Genomic DNA, 18110 nt, shown 5'->3' with positions numbered 1-18110 from the left:
CCCTCACAGAGCAGGTACTATTTGTGTGGTGGATCATTCTCAGCACTGCAGTAACACTGACGTGGTGGTGGTGTGTTAGTGTGTGTTGCGCTGGTACGAGTGGATCAGACACAGCAGCGCTGTGTCCACTCACTGTCCACTCTATTAGACACTCCTACCTTGTCAGTCCACCTTGTAGATGGAAAGTCAGAGACGATAGCTCATCTGCTGCTGCACAGTTTGTGTTGGTCATCCTCTAGTCCTTCATCAGTGGTCACAGGACGCTGCCCACAGGACGCTGTTGGCTGGATATTTTTGGTTGGTGGACTATTCTCAGTCCAGCAGTGACACTGAGGTGTTTAAAAACTCCAGCAGCACTGCAGTGTCTGATCCACTCAGACCAGCGCCACACACACTAACACACCACCACCACGTCAGTGTTACTGCAGTGCTGAGAATGATCCACCACACAAATAGTACCTGCTCTGTGAGGGTCTGTTGGGGTCCTGACCACTGAAGAACAGAGTAAAAGGGGGCTAACAAAGTATGCAGAGAAACAGAGGGACTACAGTCTGTAACTGTAGAACTACAAAGTGCTCCTATAGAGTAAGTATATATATATATATATATATATATATCTTTTTTTAAGCCAAAATCTTCTCAGAACAATGTCTTATTTATCAGGCAGTGTATTCATGACCATTTCTGTGAGGGAGCTTTTAGAGGCATTAAACTCTTCAGACGTCTGGTTCCTATCACCACCACTGTAAACAATTCTGACTGAGGAAGTTTCTCTACAGTGAAGCATTTCATATTAAACCACTCTGGATGGCTTTGTTTACATCCTAATAATCAAATCACACAGGCATTTTTAAAAGTTAGTGGAGTTCCCCTTTTACCTCAGAAGTGATTCATGCTGTGGACCTGTGACAACCAGCCCCAACGTGGGCATGCGCTATGGGGATGGTTGGCACAATGTTAATAGACTGAAGTCTCAATAAACAAAGCTACAAATCGAAATAATCCACACCACAAATAAAAGCACTCAATGACAACATTTTTAATCAAGTAAACATCAGAAATGTTTAAGTTATTTTATCATTGGCTCGTACTGAAGAACAATAAGAATAATAAAAAGGAAAATAAAACAGGGCCACTTTACCAATTTAATACTTCTTTTCTATTTAGTGAATAAAATTTTGCCTTGTTCAAAATACAATAAAACAAAATAATAAATTTAAATGAATATTTAATATAGAAATAAGTTCAAATGTGTGCTGTTTTCATATTGAGATAGACTCACTTATCAGCAAATGGCCTTCAGCCTAGTGCTAACACAACTTATTACAAATTCTAATGTAGCTTCAATATAAACAGTGAATTAGCTCTACACTGCATTTCAGTCGTGTTGTTTAGTAGCTATTACTGTAGTAATATATCGCTGTTGTCAGAAGAAAACCTTGTATCTCCAGAATGGTAACTTTACAGGAGAGTTTTTTCCAAGTCATTTTGGGTCATTTCTGTTGGTCCATTCATCATGAAATTTACACACAATGTAAAGGGCAACAGACGTTTTCAAATTATGTCAAAAACTGAAGAACGACAAAAATGGGGATATGAGGTTTTCTTCCGACAGCAGTGATATATTTGTGACAATAGTTCTACACTGAAATGTGCCAACCAACCTCAAAATCAATCGGCCAACTAACCCCGCCCATATCAGGACTAAAGTGTGTATTTGAAAAGAGTTATTTTATTGTGTGTATGTCTAAAAGTGTCTTCTATTGTTACAGGCTTGACATTGTAACAATAGAAGAACCATGTTTGGTGCTATAGAGAAGGTTCTCTATAGTTCTATATAGGTTCTATATAGTCCTGAAGTTATTTAAAGGGAAATATGTACAGATTTTTAACAATGTCTGCATAATTCAGCTGTTAAGACGTAAAAAAGTCATTCAGAGTGGTTTGACGTGAAACGGTTCATTCTAGAGAAACTTACAGACTCAGATTTCTGACAGGATTATGACAACAATATGATGTCTTCTAATTTTTTATTATTATTATTATTTTTACAATTTTTTGAAGGGTTCGTCTATTGTCTGCATACCAAAAAGGGATCTTCTGTTGTTACAGGTTTGACATTGTAACAACAGAAGAACCCTTTTCAAAAAGGTTCTATATAGAACCATTTACAACACATTCTTCACCAATCCTAAGAACCATTTCACCATGCAAAGAACCATTTAAACAGGCAAAGGGTTCTTCAGGTGTTTGGGGCTCTATATACAATCATTTTCTTCACTAAAGAACCCTGAAGAACCATCTTTTTTAAGAGTGTGTATAGAACCAGTTTCAAAAAGGTTCTATATAGAACCATATACAACACATTCTCCATCAATCTGAAGAACGATTTCAGCATGCAAAGAACCACTTAATCATGCAAAGCGTTCTTTAAGTGTTCGTAAAAATAAAGTGATTCTGGTTCTGGAATTCTGGAGTTCTTCAAGGGTTCTTTAGTAAAGAAAATGGTTCTATTTAAAACTATGAACACTTAAAGAACTCTTTGCATGATTAAAGGGTTCTTTGCATCGTTAAAGGGCTCTTCAGATTGACAGAGAACGTGCTGTAGGTGGTTCTTTTTGAAAAAGGTTCTACATAGCATCTTTTTGGTGCTATATAGAACCCTTTTCAAAAACGTTCTATATACGTAGAACGAATCTCCACACATTCTCCATCAGTCTGAAGGACGATGCAAAGAACCCTTTAATCATGCAAAGCGTACTTTAAGTGTTCATAGTTCTAAATAGAACCATTTTCTTTACTAAAGAACCCTTGAGGAACCATCTTTTTTAAGTGTGTACCTAAAGTTAGTTACCAGAACAGTATGGAGGTGGTTGTTGTATTAGAGTTCAACATGTAATCACTGATATTGTCCCTCATACAGTGGCAGCTATTTTCCATCCCTAAAAGACTTTGCAATGATCAGAATTCCCCCCAGTTCAGCAGGAATATTCTGAGGGATTTCCTGAGGGTGAGTGAGTCTCGTATTGAACACTAGGGGGCGGTACTAGCTTATTTAAAGTGTCTTGACTGGGTTTTAGTGTTATCAGCTTAACTGGATTTGTGATGCATTCCTGACAGCAGAGCTTTACAAGGTGACATTCAATGTTTTACGGCTTATGTTGGCCAGATGTTTTAGATCCGCCACTAAATAATAGTGCTGGGTGACACATACAGTGCAATGTCATGATACAGTACTGCCTAAATATCAGGGTGTCAGACAATATTTATTACCATTAATAAGGTTAATCCCCTAAAATCCCAGCCTTCTTACATACAAAGGCTTATTATTCAGTAACTACAGGGACTTCAATGCAAACTAGCTGAGCTATTCTTAGGTAATAGAAGTGTGTAATGAAACTTAGGGCCCTCTGACAGACCTAAGGGGTTAAGGGGTTAATGAACCCAGGCTACCTGAGTGCTGCTGCTCTGTGCTAAAGGCGTGTTCTACAAACCTGACATAGCTGTTTTGTTTTATCTTACATCTTGTTCACCAAGCGGTGAGCCTTACACTGTATTGGAAATGCTGACCAGACAGAAAACACGCTTCCAGAATGTGCTAAAGGACAGGAAACCTGGTAACAGGAGCACAGCAACTTTCTGAGCTTTATCATGGATGTAATTCTTATTATCTATCAAATGCAGCACTGTGTGAAAGTCAGAGACCACCCTCCAAACAGCCAATACATTCAGGTTATTCATTGTTTTCAGGGGATGTTTCTAAGGAGATTAAATTAAAAAATCCACTCACATAAGGAAGAAGAAAGTCAAAGGAAAATAAGTGAAAAACAGAGTTTCCCAAACTGGAGTTCAAAAAGGATTAAATGCTACAGAGAAAATTAAACTCCTAACAACCACCTGGAAGACCTGGTAGACACCAAAACTGCCCCCGTCAGATAAACTCATCTTTGAGAGAGAGGAGAAAATCAAGCTGCTTCAGATCTGAAAACATCCACAGCTGTTTCTGTCCATCCTTCCACTGTGAGAAGACAACTCAGCGCTATGGGTCTGAAAGGATGTGTAGCTGTCAAGAAGAACCTCACTGAGAAAAGGAGACGGACACATCAAACAAAGACGCTGAAACAATGGACTGACCACCCCAGACCTCAACATCACTGAATGTGTTTGGGATCAAGTGAAGCAGAAATTGCAACCAACTTCTAAGACTGAACTTTGGAGGTGTGGAAAAATATCCCTGCAGATTTCTTTAAAGAACTGAAAGTGAGTCTCCTGAAGAGAATGGATGCTGTAACAAAGGCTGAGTGGACACTAAATACTAAATACTAAAAAATGATGTTGTATTTAGAGGTTGAGGCTTCTGTGTCATTTTCTGTTAAATATATGCTTCCTGCTTTTTTATTGACACTTAAAAATGAATGACTTAAGATGTTGTACTTAATTTCTTATTTGGTTGGAAATTAAATAAATGAAAGGGTCTCTGACTTCGGCTGTCACTGTTACTGTATATGGTAAGTGGACCTGATAAAAAAGGACAATGAGTGTAGATACAAAACCTACTTAATAAAGTGGCCAGTGAGGGAATATAAACACATGCAATGCACTATTATTTGTGATAGTGGCCAACTCTGTCCTGACCTACTTGAAAAGACTTAAATTTTCCACAGAGCTATAAAGCTGAGAGAGAGACAGAGAGACTGAATGCCTTTTAAAGGCCCAGTATCATTGAAATCTGAATTTTCCTAATTTTTCTGAAATAAAAGAGTGAAGTAATATGTAAACATGGCTAGTTTCAAAGTTACAAAGCACACCATTCACTTTGCAGGCCCTCCAGTCCATATATGGACACTGAGCTTTAAAAACAGCCTGTTTTGTGATGTCACAAAAAAACAGCACATTTACATACAGCAGCCTATTCAGCTTATAGCAGTTTAGCTTCAATAATTCAAGCTCACAAGTTATAGAGAGAGTTTTGGCCCAGACTACTTCTTGAATGAGGCACAATATAGGGCAGCCAATCAGAACTGAGCTCTTCTACATAAAAGACAAAGTTTCTAATTCCAAATAAAAGTTTAAAGAGAGGTTGGAAAATAATTATGTGGTCATGAATCATGTTTCAAACCCACACGAGTGTCATAAGTGGGCCTCAGGGGGAAAGTAAAGTACAATAAAAAATGTAGGGGATGTGCCCTTTAACAGCGGGATCATTTCTATTGTTGAAGTCCGAAAACAGTCTCCCTCTGACGCTGCCTTTCCTTCCTTCTGTGGTCATTTGGGCTCTTTTCGCAGCATTATTTGCATGGACAATTCAGTCTTTTTGCTGTCTTGGTATGCATGTCAAGTTGTACGAAGTGCTTGTTAGTAGCTACTACAACTGAAAAAATATGTTTTTCTATGAAAAAATGAGGCCCAGAGATATTATCGTTATGGCCAAGCCAGCCTTTGAACAGCTTTGGGTCCCACAGGGAGTGTCCAGTGCCTCCCTCTCGCTCATTCACCTAGATGCAGTTCACAAACACTGACGCTGCTGTATGTTTGACTTAAATAGCAACTGGCACAAGACAAATACCATAACACTGCAACAATGTGCTGACCTCAACAGGGCCCAGAGAGAAACAGAGAGAGCTGAATGTGAACTGAAGTGACCCATGTGTCCATGAGTGAGAAAGGTCAAACACTTACAGTTTGCATCTTTATCTGATTAGGCAGTAGTTTGGGACAAAGTGCTGGCATGTGATTATTTGCTCAGATAAATGCAGTGAATTTAGCAAGAAGACTGACCAGCACATGAGTCCTACCTTTGTTTATTTTCATGCTTTCTTTAATTAGATCTACGCAGGTAGTCAGTCTGTGCTTGCCCACATAAAAGCAGCAATCAGTAGGTGTAATCAGAGGGTCACTTTTAGAAGCGGGTAGTGGCTACTATTGAGTGGCCCACAATCATGTTTGAGTATTGTTGTTTCTATGAAATAATGACTCAAAGAGAACTAAAAGTAGCTGCCACTACTTTCAGTTCTTGGGTAACAACTTATGTAGGTGTAAAAAAAAGGACCAGGCCAAAAACTTTCTTGAGCACTCAGTTATAAATGTATCAGCATCTGGTAGCATAGGAAATAAAGTTTATTTGACTCTATTCTTCTCCTTTTGGACTAAAATATAATGCCAAAGTAAGATGTGCAGTCCAGACGCTGAACCAACACAACAGAATGAACCTAAACCAGCAGAAGGAATTAAGGCCCAATCCCAATTCTTCTTTTTACCCATACCCCTTGTTTTCGAGGGTCACCCTAATGGTTGAAATCTTGCCCTATGAAATGGGACAACGCTCAAACCCTGCTCTATAGGCGGCCTGGCCCGTCTTCAGTGATAGCAGAGAAGGGAAAAGTCCAGCAACCTCACCGCTGGGCTTTAGTTACATTTAGGGCATCATGCTTTCAAAGTGGGGTTTAAGACCAATATTTATTATCGCCCACCTCTACTTCTTTGGTGATACGAAGCTGAAGTCAGATATTCAACAGCTTCTTGTTTGAATTTTCCCGTTCCACCTTAAATGGTGCAGCGGTTACATTCTGGCACTTCAGGTGTCGATACTGCTAGACTATTTAAGGTGGAACGGGAATGTTAGCTAGCAAGCTACCAAGACATTAGCATACTACTAGTGATTTTTTATGCTTGTTATGAAGAAAACTACCATAATACATTGAAAGGACATTAAACTAAGATAATACAGTGGTTATCGTAATTTTTTAACAGAGAAACTTCTGACATTTGTGGGTTTCTTTGGTCTCTTGTGCTGCCATCTTGCCAGTTTTTCTTTTGTTCTCATAACTCTCCGTTTGGAGTCTCAGAAAAAACTCTGTTTGGAGGGCCATGTAGCCCTAACACTCCACCCTACCCCTCTGTCTCAACAAAAATTGAGACACCCTACCCCTAGACGTGAACGCGCAAAACAGAGGGCTAAGGGCTAAGTGGTAGGGGCGAGGGCTGAAATGGGATTTGGCCTAAGAGTTATATGTGAATGACTAAACTAAAGGTAACTAAAAAGTAGATTCCTGTCCTTGCAGTCATACAGTAAATGATGTCAGAGTTCTGTGCAGGCCAGCCAAGTTCTTCCTCACCAAACTTACCAAATTATTTCTTTACGGACAAGAAACAGAAAAGGGATTTTCCCAAACTGCTTCCATAAAGAACACAATTTACTAGAATGTCATTGTACGCTGTAGCATTAAGCGTTCCCTTCACTAGAAATAAAGGGCCCAGCCCATTATTCCACCTCCTCCAAACTTCACAGTCAGCACTCTCCATTTGGGCAGGTCACTGTGACCTTTCTCAAGCAGGTCTCTTGTATTGGGCATCTAAGGACCCTCACAGAGCAGGTACTATTTAGGTCGTGGATCATTCTCAGCACTGCAGTAACACTGACGTGGTGGTGGTGTGTTAGTGTGTGTTGCGCTGGTCTGAGTGGATCAGACACAGCAGTGCTGCTGGAGTTTTAAATACCTCAGTGTCACTGCTGGACTGAGAATAGTCCAGCAACCAAAAATATCCAGCCAACAGTGTCCTGTGGGCAGCATCCTATGACCACTGATGAAGGACTGGAGGATGATAATAGAGTGGACAGTGAGTGGACACAGTGTTAAATGTCTGATCCACTCCTACCAGCACAACACACACTAACACACCACCACCATGTCAGTGTTACTGCAGTGCTGAGAATGATCCACCACCCAAATAGTACCTGCTCTGTGAGGGTCAATGTAATTGTAGAACTACAAAGTGCACCTATATAGTAAGTGGAGCTGACAATGACAATGAGCATAGAAACAAGGAGGTGGTCATAATGTTATGCATGATCGATGTATATTAGGAATTTAATAGCAAACTGACTTTCATGCAACGTCTTACTAAACATGTTGGGTTCAGAACCTCTGCACTGACTTCTACAGGCCTCATAATTCAGAGGATCCAGTGACATCCAGTGAAAAAATGAAGCAGGGCAAAACGTATTGGGTTTGGAACCTATATAGACCTGTACACACCTCTGAAGTCGTGTTGTTACTCTGTTGTTGGTGTCATGCCAATATTACAAACACCAGTCCAAAAATGATAAAAATGAATGGTATTTTACTGAAAAAGTCCGCAGTTGAACTCTGTGGTAAAAAAAATGTAATACATTTTGTCCTTCATGCATTTTTCCTCTGAATGTCACTAGATCCTCTGTACTACAAGGTAATTTCTAAGCCGAAATATGAATTTTGCTACATGTGAGCCAACATTGCTGCACACTGAATTAACATCATAAGGCTGACAACCTGCCAAAATACCCCACACAAACCGGCAAGCTTTGTCCAGTGTGGTAGTTAAGCTGCTTTGGTAGTAGTAGAGTGTATTTAGAGGACCAGGTGTTATTATATAATAGTGTTGAGATTATATAATATATGCAACATTACATTTCAACTCGTTAATTCAGAGGATCTGGCATTTGGACCAAAAATGCTCGTATGCAAAATGTTTAGTCTTTATGTCATTCAGATTGGATGAATTTATCAAGGGGATGTCTTCTAACCTCTTATTCTCCAGGGTATATTTTGGTTTTTCCATCTGAATTTACATGACCAAATCGTAAGGCAAATTATTCAGTAACTGCATGAAATAAATGTCAATTTTTATTTTATTTATTTATTTATTTTTTGTAAAAGCTCCCATCAGATTAACAGAACATGTGTTTTATGATCACACATATTGCTATATGCTTACAATTTACTGCTGAAAGCCAAAAATCTTAGACGCTCTTTGTATTATTTTATAAAAATAATTTTTACAGAGCAGATCACTGAAGAGACGCCATCTGTTTATAGTTTATAGCCCAGATTTGTGGAAAAATGGGTCGACTTTCAGTAGACAAAAAAATTGTGAGTTCAGCTTCTTTTATTATAAGGGTTTAAAATTACATCACCTATCTATTTGACTGGAAGGGGCGGTTACAGCTCTCATGTGACACCCACCTTTATAATGTAACTTATGAAGTATGAAAGTTATGAAGAATATGACGAAGTGCATTTTGGAACCACTGGTGGTCCCAAGGAGTTGAAAAGGCTAAGTGATAAAACTCACACGGCTATAAAATTACTACTGTTTTGGGCTGTAATTTCTACAAGCCTGTGATTATAAAATGCTTCATACATGTCACTTCCATTATAATTGCCCCTATAATCTTTGCTAAATCTCGCTTCTCTGATAGGCTTTCTTTTTTGTTTCACCTCCTGCTAATGCTCTCCCAGCGTCAAGAGGATGGAGGCCCACAGACCAAGTAAGCAGTTTAAAGACTTCCAAGCAAATTATTTTTTCCAATGCTATGAGACATGCTTGGAAAATCCACCAAAATCGCAGAGAGATGTACTAAATTTATCAGATGAGTGCTAAGTTTGGTGAAAAACAGGAAGCAATTTGGCCTGTAATTTTCTCAGGGGAGGAGGGAGAAAAGCACAGAAATAAAATCAGAGAGGAATACCTACAAAAGAGGAAATTATCCCAGAATTCCATGAAAATCTAATCCCATCCGAATAGTGCTTTGGAACATTTATCACAGGGCAAGATAGCTGCAATATATGAAAACACCATTCATTTTCCCGTAGAGAAAACCTGCTCAGACCCAGATTTCCTAATATGGGCATGACGCCGACTACACAACTTCAGAGGTCTATGGAGGTCTACAGTGGGCATGTCGGGTATCTCGCAGTGGGTGTGTTGTAATGGTTTTGTTTTGTGGTGTCTTTTTGCCTCCGCTACAGGATTCAGCTTCGAGGGGCTTTCCACCACAGGGGGGCCCTACGGAAATCTCATACATGGCTATATATGTACATATATCATAAAGGGTCAGCCATATGTTTCAAAATATGTGTACTTATATGTTACATACATATGTACAAGTATCAAATCTTGGACATATGCACAAAATATGGACCATAGATATGTCTGATCGGTGGGTGAACATATGCATGATATATGGGTCACATATATACTGTCTGTCTGATACAAACACTGAGTCTTATTTAAGCAAAAAAATTTAAATGAAATACACCAGCAACATACATCCAATAAAAAACCTTATATTCTATAACATGAGGCTAGCATATATGAGTAATATATGCCCCCCATATATGATTAATGTTTTCTATCATGTATTGTTAAATACACATGTATGTTTATATATTGATATATATGAGTGAAATATATATATATATATATATATATTTAAAAAGAGCCAATTTAAAATCAGTTGGCATGTGCATCACATACATACAGAAGTTCGGTACGGAGCCCTGCTGGTGAAATCTCATATAGATAAAATTAATGCATGGCCGCGAGTAAGGCATGGGAATGAGATAATTAAGTACTTAGTCGTGGCCACGACTTGATTATCTCATTCTCACATGTTAATAAGGCGTCGCCACACATATTTTTTTATTTATATAAGATTTCACCAGCAGGGCTCCACAGTTCGGAGAGGCCATGAGCTGTTGCTATAATTTTCTGGATTGTTATCTTGAGATCACAAGATGACTAACTTGTTATCTTAAGATAACAACTTCATTATCTTGAGATCACAAGATGGTTAAGTCATTATCTTGAGATAACAAATTCGTTATCTTGAATTCGTTATCTTAATTCGTTATCTTAAGTCATTATCTTGAGATAACAAATTCGTTATCTTGAGATCACAAGACAGTTAACTCGTTGTCTCAAGATAACAACTTCATTATCTTGAGATCACAAGATGGTTAAGTCATTATCTCAAGATAACAACTTCGTTATCTTGAGATCACAAGATAGTTAACTCGTATCAAGATAACAACTTTGTTGTCTTGAGATCACAAGATGGTTAAGTCATTATCTCAAGATAACAACTTTGTTATCTTGAGATCACAGGATAGTTAACACGTTGTATCAAGATAACAACTTCGTTGTCTTGAGATCACAAGATAACTAACTCGTTATCTTAAGATAACAACTTCGTTATCTTGAAAACACAAGATAATTAACCCTTAATCTCAAGATAACAACTCTGTTATCCTGAGATCACAAGATTGTTAACTCGTTGTCTCAAGATAACAACTTTGCTTTTTTACTTTGCTATCTTGAGATCACAAGATAGTTAACTCATAGTCTTAAAATAAAAACTTCATTATCTTAAGATCACAAGATAGTTAACTCGTTAGTTATAACAATAACAATCCAGAAATGCTAATATATGTCATCCCTGCTGTAAAAGGTCCATTAGAAACTAGAAATTAGGATTTACTTGAATTCTAATGAAACTTGGTTTAATGGCTTCCAATAGAGACCACTAGTTTCCTGTAGAACACCTTTAGATCCCATTAGGCAACCGTTTAGAATCAGCCATTGGTCGCCTGTTAAACCAGTAGGATCCTTTACACTGTGATATCAACCCATTAAAAAAAAACACATTACAAAACCATCAGGAACAATGGTTTCTAAGGATTTGGGATGTATCTGTGCTCCATATACCGCCATTTCCACATGGCTTTGTCTCCACTACTGGGGATTAATACGCATTCAGTTTGGAGGGGCTTTCAGCCACAGGGGGCGACCGAGATCCGAACCTTTCCCCTCCGCTGCTCTGCTCTCCTCCCTCAGACTGAGCAACGAGGGCGATTAGCCTGTTCCTTTCACCAGCCCGAGTCACAATGCTGCTTGTAGTCTGTAACGTGTCCTCCGTTTTTCTGTCAGCCGCGCTGAGGAGTTTATGATGGACACAACTGACCGACTGACCGACTGACTGAGTGACTCCCCGTCGCCGCTTTTCCTCTAAATAAACCGGCACATATAATCTCAACATGGAGACTTCAGATAAGGGAAATAAGTCCGACGAAGAGCCTGAATCTCCAGAGGACGAAGAAGTTGACCCGAGAATTCAGGTACTGGCGCTGTGGATTCTCCTTTTTATTTTTTCGAATTTCCCGTTCCACCTTAAACTACCGCACCATTTAAGGTGGAACGGGAAAGTCGAACAAGAAGCTGGCGAATGGTGCTGTAACCTAGGCTGCACTGAGGAGTTTTAAACGTGCCTGTATGTCCACATTTATATATGCATTTCTATATGCACGTGTACAAATGTAGGCTATATGCTGTCATATACACTTCATAGCCTGCACTGAAGTCAGTCACCAGTTCTTCAACAGGTCCTCTGGTTAAAGGGCTTTAGGCTGAAGGTTTGAAGGTGAAGGAGACTCTGCAGCAGCTGATAAGCTTTCATTAATGTCACACTGTGATAAGGACCCTTATAAGCTTAGACGTCCTAGTTTACATTCAGATTATGCCCACTTTACTGTCCATGTTTGTGATTGGTGGTCATGCTTGGGCGTTTTGGTTCATGTGGGCAGGCTGCTTAAAGGTGACTTCTACTGAATCTTCAAAATTCCTGCATGATTCAATCATTGAGGTGTAGAGTCAGCCAGGTTGTTTGAACATGGAATGGTTCTTTGTAGATAAACTGACCAGCTTGTATTCCTTTGCAGTGGTGGTGATAGGAACCAGGGGTCGCAGTGTCCATCACAGTCATTTTATTCAAATGGAAGTCATTTTACTGTCCGAAACAGTCAGTGAACCTCCATATGTCTTTGATGACAGTGGTAACATAGTGGTAAATCTGAAAAGTTTTGTTTAGCATTTTAGGCCAAAACCTTCATACAGAACGTCTCAGGCTCTGGATAGCATAACCGTTCCATGTAATAACTTACTGTGAGGTAGCTTTTATGGGCTTTTTGCCTGTTCCGACGTCCGGTTCCTGTCACCGCCACTGATTCTGACTTGGTAAGTTGGTAGATTTCAAATCAAACCACTCTAAATGACTTTGTTTACATCTGATTGTGCCAGAATTTTGGAATTTCCCCTGTTACTCAAGAAAAGCCCCAAAGATTTATCCATGAACTGTACAAACACCATCTTTTACTCAGCATGAGGTGTGTCTGAAAACCACATTTACGCAGTTTGGAGAGTGTATTATTGTTGTGAAAACAACAACATTCCTTCATTACTTTAAAAATTCCTGTGGCGTTTAACCACCATCCTCAACGAAATGTAAAGGCAGTGCCAGAAGTATGTTAAGTGGGACGTTTGCTGAGGTGAAACAGCCACAGCCGAGCTTAAATTTCTACTTGGGTTCAGTTTTCTAATACTTTCCAGATGTTGCTGCTCGGCTCGCGTTGTGAAAGAGTTTTTCTTGAGTTTTTCTTTTCTAGAGTTTCTAAGTCTCATTCCTTCTCTCTCACGTCTGCAGGGAGAGCTGGAGAAGCTGAATCAGTCTACGGATGACATCAACAGATGGGAAACAGAGCTGGAGGTAGGTCAGGCCTGCCTCTCGGCCGCGTGCCTTGTTTATCATGTTATTGTTTCTTATCCAGTGGTGGCAGCCAGGATTCCAGAAGGGAAAACCTCCCTCAAAGCTCGCCGCCCTTCCCCCCCCCCCACCCCCCCCCCTTCCCAGACGGGCCTATAGAAAGTTTGTCATGCGTGACTGACGTTCTCTGAATTTGTGTTGAACGAGAAGAGGAAATCATTTATCTGTGTGTCTGGAAATCCGGTGCTGCTCTGTCATTTCTAGCTCTAAAAAAAACGGTTTAGGAAATAATAAGACAGTTTGGTCACATGAGTTACTTTTTCAGGGTTTTGTTTATGCAGTCATGCTTTCATAAATGGCTCACTCAGTTTGTTAAATTTTCACTCTTGGGTTGGACTTTTTCTCTGCATAAGAGCTCCTTCATATGTGTAAAAAGAGTAGATTTTTACTAATGTTAGCCCGTTTTTGCATATCGCTGCTTTCAGAACAAAACCTTGTATCTGTATGGTAACTTTGCAGGAGAAGGAAAAAACACACTTTACTTTTAATGTAAGTCAGGTGACTTTTTTCAGGTAATTTTGGGCCGTTTCTTTTTGTCCATTCATCATGAAATTTACATATAATGTAAAGGGCAACAGGCATTTTCATATTATGTCAAAAAACTGAAAAACGAAACACAAAAATGGAGATACAAGGTTGTGTTCCGACAGCAGCGATATATTAAAGTACACAAAACATGTACAAATATTATGTATGCTATTAGTAATGATATAAATTTAAACAAGCGATTATCGTCTGAAGAAATGTCACCAAAAATAATACAGAGCGCTTAATTTATAGCATGCAATTCCTGATAGTAGTATAATTACCATATAATTACCCTCTGGGTTAGCTTCTGATATTACTTTATCATTTATAACAGGGCAGTTTGGCAGTACTTAGGGTTTCCAAGCAAACAAACACAAAGAACCAATGATAGAAACAGTGTTAAAAAGTGGGCTAGTTTTAAAGAAGCTTCAGGTTTATGCAATAGTAAATTAAAACGGATTGCGCTACACAAACTAGTTTTCATGTTGAACTTGGTTGTCGTTAAATATTTACACCTCCCCTTAAGCAGGTGTAAGTGTAGGAGCTCCATAGGTTGCACAAATAAAGGCTGTTTTATACCAAGTGCATTTTTTAGGGATACATTTTTAATATAGTAGGTCCTTCGCACTAATTCTGCATTTTTATGTTCATCTTGTTGCTTTTCATAGAAGTTTTTGTGCTCTGCCGTGTTTGTTTGGGCTGAAACCATGACAACAGAGCTCTGATTGTTCAGCCTGATTTTTAGATCATCTGTATACTGTAGAAAATGTAGCTTTTTCTCATGCAGCATCATAGTCCATCACTTTTTGAATCAGTTTGAATAGGTTTTTGGCCCTAAACATGAACTTTAAACAGTTCAGTGAGATCATAGCTAATATTCACAGCTACAGCTGTTACTTGGCAAATGTCCAAACCTTTAGACCAGGGGTCAGCGACATGCGGCCCTTTTACTGCCCTGTTGCGGCTCCACAGCAAAATTAGATTTGTAGGTAAAATTAAAATAATCCTCCTTTGCCGTAAAATAAAGCTCTGCTGATCGTTCAACACAGTTTTAACAATAAATGGTCTTAAATGCTGGAGTTAATGTATAACTGCTAATTCACACTTTAACCCTGAACGTTGGCGCGCAGACAGTTGGTCACCATAGCAACACAGACAACAATATTGCCTAGGTAGTAACTAACAAAATGGCACAGAGAAAGACGAACATCAATAATTTGGAGACTTATTTGCATTTATAATCACTCCAGCTGGTTTCCTGATACATTTAATCTGCAATGAGAAACACTAAAAAGTTGCGAAGCCAAAGTCAGTTTCTCAATCGCCAGCTTCTCGTTCGAATTTTCCCGTTCCACCATAAGAAGCTGATGAATGAGAAGCTGACTTCAGCCTCGTGACTTGTTAGTCGCCTCATTGAGAGACATTTTACAAGAAACTGTTCTACTTCTGAGGAAAAGTTTCCTGCTGGAGATGTGAGAAAAGTGGCTATAGCCAAAGCTTAAAGCAGAGCAAAGTAAGTGTGTTTATATTAAATTTGTTAGCCTGTACTAGGACATTAGCACATGATCTGATTTTTGCTGAAAGGACAAAATGACTGTTCTTAACATTTGGGTTTCCGACCCCTGTTTTAGACTGACGACGCTGTTGTATCAGGACAATGGAAATCGTTATTAAAAATGAACAAAATATAAAAGAAACAAACATATAAACATTCTTATATACTGGATATTTTTTCCATAAAATGCAAAAGTAGCATGTTTACTGACTGGTTATGAACTTATTGTCATGTTAAAGTGACAGTGTTTTGTGTTTGTTGTCCTGTATTATGTTATATGTCACTAGTCAGGAAATTACTTCGAGATAATGAGATACACTGCGCTTTCTGCAATATTTGGCATTAATTGCCAAATATGTGCTTTTGTCAGTAGTGCTCCCTCAGTTGTACACAGGAGACTCATGGAATAAGTATTCTTGTATCCATGTAGTTTTATATTTGATTTTTTTCCAATTTTTTGCACTCAAAATAAATAAATAAATAGCAAAAGCAAATAAATAAAACATTGTACACTGACATTTACAGAAAAAATGCCATATCTTGGTTTATTCTCTGAGGATGTATTTTCATGTCAACAAAATGCCTAATTTCTCCATAGTTGTTCAAACGTTTGCATTCGTATGCATGTGTTTTAGTTATACATCAGAAACAATATAGCACTTTTTTCTGTATTCCTGCAGAACAAGCTTGTTATTCAGGTTCGAGTTTATGGAAAACAGAGGTGCTGTTTACATCTCTTGAGGAGATCCAGTCTGGTGATATTTCTGCAATCTAATAATAGTTAAGATCCCGTATCTAAAGTAGTTTAGTCCACACAGAGAAATTCCTTGAGTACGTTTGTGAAAGAGAGAGCATGGTACAGAGTCCTGTTCTTTCTCAGAAAGGCCTCCTGTCCAAACATTGCCTCCGGAGGTTGTGTCGCACTTCAGTTAACCAGCTAGGGGGAAGAGTTACGCAACAAATGTGGCTTTTCCGCAGCCGCTGTTGTCGAACGCCCATTAGTCACCCGAGAGCGCCAGAATGGGTTCTGCCGGAGGAAGCCTGGCTCCCTCTGACGTCTGTTCGGCCGTGGGGATGCCGTGAGGGAGGATGTAGGTGTCACTGCGCTCGAATCGGAGGCACGACCTGGCAGTGGTGTCCGGCCTTCAAACACTGTGAACTGTCTCTCAAGGGCAAAAGGGAACCATGACCAAAGTGCACAATTTCGCAAAAACATTACAACTAATGCAGGAATCACCACTTGTCCTACATCCGTAGCCCTGCATACATTTTACGCAACAAAGGAGCTTGTTCCTTTCTGCTGAAGGAGCTTTTTCTGTCTGTAGAGAAGCAGGGCGTGTCTTGCTTGTTAACTCGATTAGCGCTGAATTGAGTTAGCTGAAGCAGCGCTTTTCAGGAGGGCACAAAGCTCGATTATTGCAGTGTTTCATTTCTGCAGATTGCTGTAGGAGGACGAGGAGCGGCGGAATAGCTCGAAGGAGAGGAGAATGTAAATCGCTATAAGGCTTTTCTGAACAAACACCACAAGAGTCAGAACTGGACTCTGGAGTTGATTAACCATGCAGAGTCTGCAGAAATGTGCTCAGCATGGTTGTCCTGGTTTGCTAACTGGCCTCAGGGCCTCAGAAACGTTTAGTGGGATGACTTAATGACGTAGCTGTTAGCTGGTTCTGCGTTGGGCCTCGGCGTCCTGTATTATTTCAAAACTGAGATAAATCATTTAAGTTCAGTTCGCTTACAAAGTGGCTAAGTAAATGAAAGCAGTGCTCAATTTTCAATCCACCATTCAATAAATGTCAAACCGTCAATCTAGCAATGATTGCTAAATGTTAAACAGCGCTGCTAACTAGGAGAGGAGCTGGTTAACGTTAGTGTAGCTTGCTAACTGCTGAGCTCACCGCCAGCAAAGCCAAGCAAAATGATCTATGGTGTTTAAATGTGTAGCCTGCTAGCTAGGCTAATGCTACCCTCTTGAAAAAAGACAATTAGAACCATTAGCACTAAAACCTGATTGGTTTAATGGTTACCATTAGAGACAACCAGTTTCTTGTAGTATACCTTTAGATCCCATTAGGAAACCATCAATTGGAAAACTGGAATTAGTCCCTGAGCACATACTAAACCATTACAATCTTTTACACTGTGATATCAACCCATCAGGAAACCACAAGATACCATTAATGGATTTTGTTAAACAAGAGAACCTTTTAATGGTTTCTACATTTTTTTTCAAACAAGTGCAGCCAGCTTCTCTCTCCTACTTAGCTGCACCTAGTTAGCTTAGCTAGTAGTACTATTCCAACAATCAAACCTGTTCTGTGGTGTTTTAAGCCGTAGCCCCCTTGGCTAAGCTAACACTAGCTTAGTTGGCAGGTTAAAAGTGGAATCCACCACAGTGCAGACTCGGTTCCAGCTAACTAATGCTCAAATATCACATGTTCGGAGGATAAAGACTCATATCTGAGAGAGCAAAGATGAATATAATGGAAAGACTACTACAGCCGCCTAAAGGCTACCGTTTAGCAGATGGCACAGAGCGTAGCTATAACACAAAGGAACTGTCACAGTAAAGCATAAAAATACTTCAAGCTCAAGGTTGGTTTACACATT

At 39.4% G+C, this 18110-nt stretch overlaps 1 protein-coding gene across 1 annotated transcript in view; it reads left to right on the top strand.

The window, feature by feature from the left end:
- Positions 1-11631: 11631 nt before the first annotated feature.
- The window catches only part of sh3bp5a (SH3-domain binding protein 5a (BTK-associated)), a 35300-nt gene continuing 28821 nt past the window's right edge, over positions 11632-18110 (top strand). Inside the window, exons 1-2 of the mRNA XM_036567563.1 lie at positions 11632-11936; positions 13298-13360. Coding sequence (XP_036423456.1) covers positions 11856-11936; positions 13298-13360 — 144 coding nt within the window. The 5' untranslated portion in view covers positions 11632-11855. The remainder of the gene's footprint in view (positions 11937-13297; positions 13361-18110) is intronic.

This window comes from Colossoma macropomum, unplaced genomic scaffold, assembly GCF_904425465.1.
Source record: "Colossoma macropomum unplaced genomic scaffold, Colossoma_macropomum, whole genome shotgun sequence".
Classification (NCBI taxonomy): Eukaryota; Metazoa; Chordata; class Actinopteri; order Characiformes; family Serrasalmidae; genus Colossoma; species Colossoma macropomum.
The sequence above is the reverse complement of the archived record's forward strand: the minus strand, read 5'-3'. Positions and strand labels throughout refer to the sequence as shown.